We start from the raw sequence: 2,463 nt of genomic DNA, 5'->3' as shown, positions 1-2,463 counted from the left end.
ATTACATGGATTATTTAATGACACCAGACAATAATAGTCTTGAGCTCGAATTTTGTTTTTTTGTTAGATTATAATTCTTAGGTCGAATAGTCCCTTCGAATAACTATCATGCTCGTACGTAGAGATTGATTTTGAATAGATTTATCCAATCCAATATCATCTACACAACTTGACCAATCTTACATATCTTGGATGTTTATCTATATATGTATTTGTTATAAAATCGTATCGTTGAGTTAGTATCCCGTAACACAAGTCTCGAACTTACTTCGGCTCGGCCGAGGTCGTCAATATATAAAAATAAATAAAATAAATACATTATATTGTCCCACTGTATGTAGCTTTTTGTTTGAAAAAGTATTTAATCGGTAGTGTTCGCATTTTCCAAACGTAATATAATATATTTTTGTAAAATGTGTGTTTGTTTGGAAACTATTTTCTAGCTGAAAAGAGTATCTTCGACTTCATAATCAAAAATTTGTATTAGGTACCTACTTAAAGCACATGATACAAAGATGGCATGTAAATTTTTTAATTTAATTTTTATTTTAACTATTCAGCTGTGGAATCCCATTGTTTTTCAATTGTGTTTATTATCTCCCGAAGGTTTAATGTAAAGTTTAAAGCGGCCCGTTTCTTAATTGCGCTTGGTCTGTTAAAGCTAGCTAATAAACCTAAAACTTCAGGTTTAAGGTTAACATGAACAAGAACTAACATGAACAAGAACTAAAGCCTAAATCACCTACTTTGATAGTATAATGATATATTAATCTACTAAAGTGTTATCAAAGATAAATCCTGAATATAGGTACAACCAACTCAAATATTTCAAACCGGTGTCATAGAGTAAAAAATCTAGAGCACTTGTGGATTCATCAATATGAATTAATTAAAGTAATAGTGTGACCTAACGATTTTTTCTCATAGCCTATATTATGTGTCCCACTGCTGGGCAAAGGCCTCCCCTTTTGTCTTCCAAAGGTCTCTATCCTCAGCGATTTGTTGCCAACCACGCTGAAACTTGTCTAAATCACCCCGCCATCTTGTTAGCGGTCTACTTCGGCGCCTGCGCCCTTCGGGAACCCATAAACTGACCTAACTACGAGTATATTCAAGGAAAAACACAATGATTTTCTACTATTACTTCTTCATAGTCGTATTCCTCATGGCTGAAGGTGGAATGAAACACACACAACAACTTTCTTGGCATTATTAATGGAGTGGTTTGCCTTCTCCATTTCACACACAAGTTAATAAGAATCAACCAGTGTGCAGGTTTCCTCACGATGTTTCCTTCACCGGAAGCAAGTGGTGTTCGATGAAAACTACTATATATGAGTAAGATTGGTATACAAACTCATGTGGCACGAGTAGGATTTGAACCTGGGACCTTTCGATCCACAGGCGGGCGTCTTAACCATTACCGCTTTTACATCTACTATTACAACTAGGTACAATATTTACTTATAGGATTGTCATATGTTATGTATGTATGTATGTTTGTATGTATGAGAATTCTGTTCAGTGTCGTGAAAAATAGTAAAAACTGAACTCATAGCTCGCAATAAAAACCTGATATGATTTTTAATGTTGTTAAACGCATACTATACATTCAGACAGTTATTTTAAGGTCGTTCAATTAAGGAGGTCACTTGATTCAATGTTTTATTTTTCTTTTTGTACCTTTGGTGTCGCGATTATATTAATTTTGTCAGCCTTTATTTAATTTGCGTCATTATACACAACAACAAAATTAATATGTCGTATAAAAAATAATGACATAATTATAAAATTGCTGCTTACCTATTAAAACAGCCAGTAATAACGTACATCCGATGTAAAAAAACCGCGTAGGCTCCATTGCTAATATACCGAATCCTTCAACACTTTCACAAAACACAATTTCACCGCATTACTATTCTGGTCATAAAAAAATATCAACAAAAAAGCACTATCCTAATACATTTCTTTGCTACACATAAAAAAAGTTAAAACTATTGGTTCTATTAAAAAATAAAAATGTCGAAGTTTAATTTTCGAACGCCGCGCGTGAAGATTCGCGGCAATGTTTTTGATAGCCACTTTCCCGCTTGCACCGACCAAACGGTTTGAAAGTTGAACGATAACTGCCAATGCTACCCTGCCCAGTCAAGTATGCATGCCAGCGAATAAACGAACGGTGTATTATCCGGACAATTTGAAAGTAAATTAATTACAAACCGCAAACTGTGACGGAGGTGCGATTAAAATCAGCTGCTTTGTAATTTGATTTCGCAGACAGACACGTCGTTTAGATATCCCTCGCACGCGCATGATGCGCAAGAGTTTAGCATTCTTTCTATTATAACATTACTTCAGTCCAGCTTCCTTCTCTGTGTGGTTTTATTCAAATCGCCTAAAGGCATCTGACATGACTTTCATGAATGACTACCATACTAGCTGTAGACGCAAATAGATTGATTA

The 2,463-nt window shown here is 34.8% G+C and overlaps 1 protein-coding gene across 2 annotated transcripts in view; it reads right to left on the bottom strand.

Moving 5' to 3' along the window:
• The window catches only part of mtg (mind the gap), a 61,913-nt gene extending 59,771 nt beyond the window's left edge, over positions 1-2,142 (bottom strand). Inside the window, exon 1 of one of the 2 annotated variants that reach the window (XM_053759604.1) lies at positions 1,804-2,142. In XM_053759604.1, coding sequence (XP_053615579.1) covers positions 1,804-1,861 — 58 coding nt within the window. In that variant the 5' untranslated portion in view covers positions 1,862-2,142. The remainder of the gene's footprint in view (positions 1-1,803) is intronic. The other variant, XM_053759605.1, reaches the window with a different exon arrangement.
• Positions 2,143-2,463: the final 321 nt, after the last annotated feature.

Source organism: Plodia interpunctella, chromosome 19, assembly GCF_027563975.2.
Source record: "Plodia interpunctella isolate USDA-ARS_2022_Savannah chromosome 19, ilPloInte3.2, whole genome shotgun sequence".
Taxonomy (NCBI): domain Eukaryota; kingdom Metazoa; phylum Arthropoda; class Insecta; order Lepidoptera; family Pyralidae; genus Plodia; species Plodia interpunctella.
Note: the sequence above shows the minus strand (reverse complement) of the source record. Positions and strands in the feature narration are given on the sequence as shown.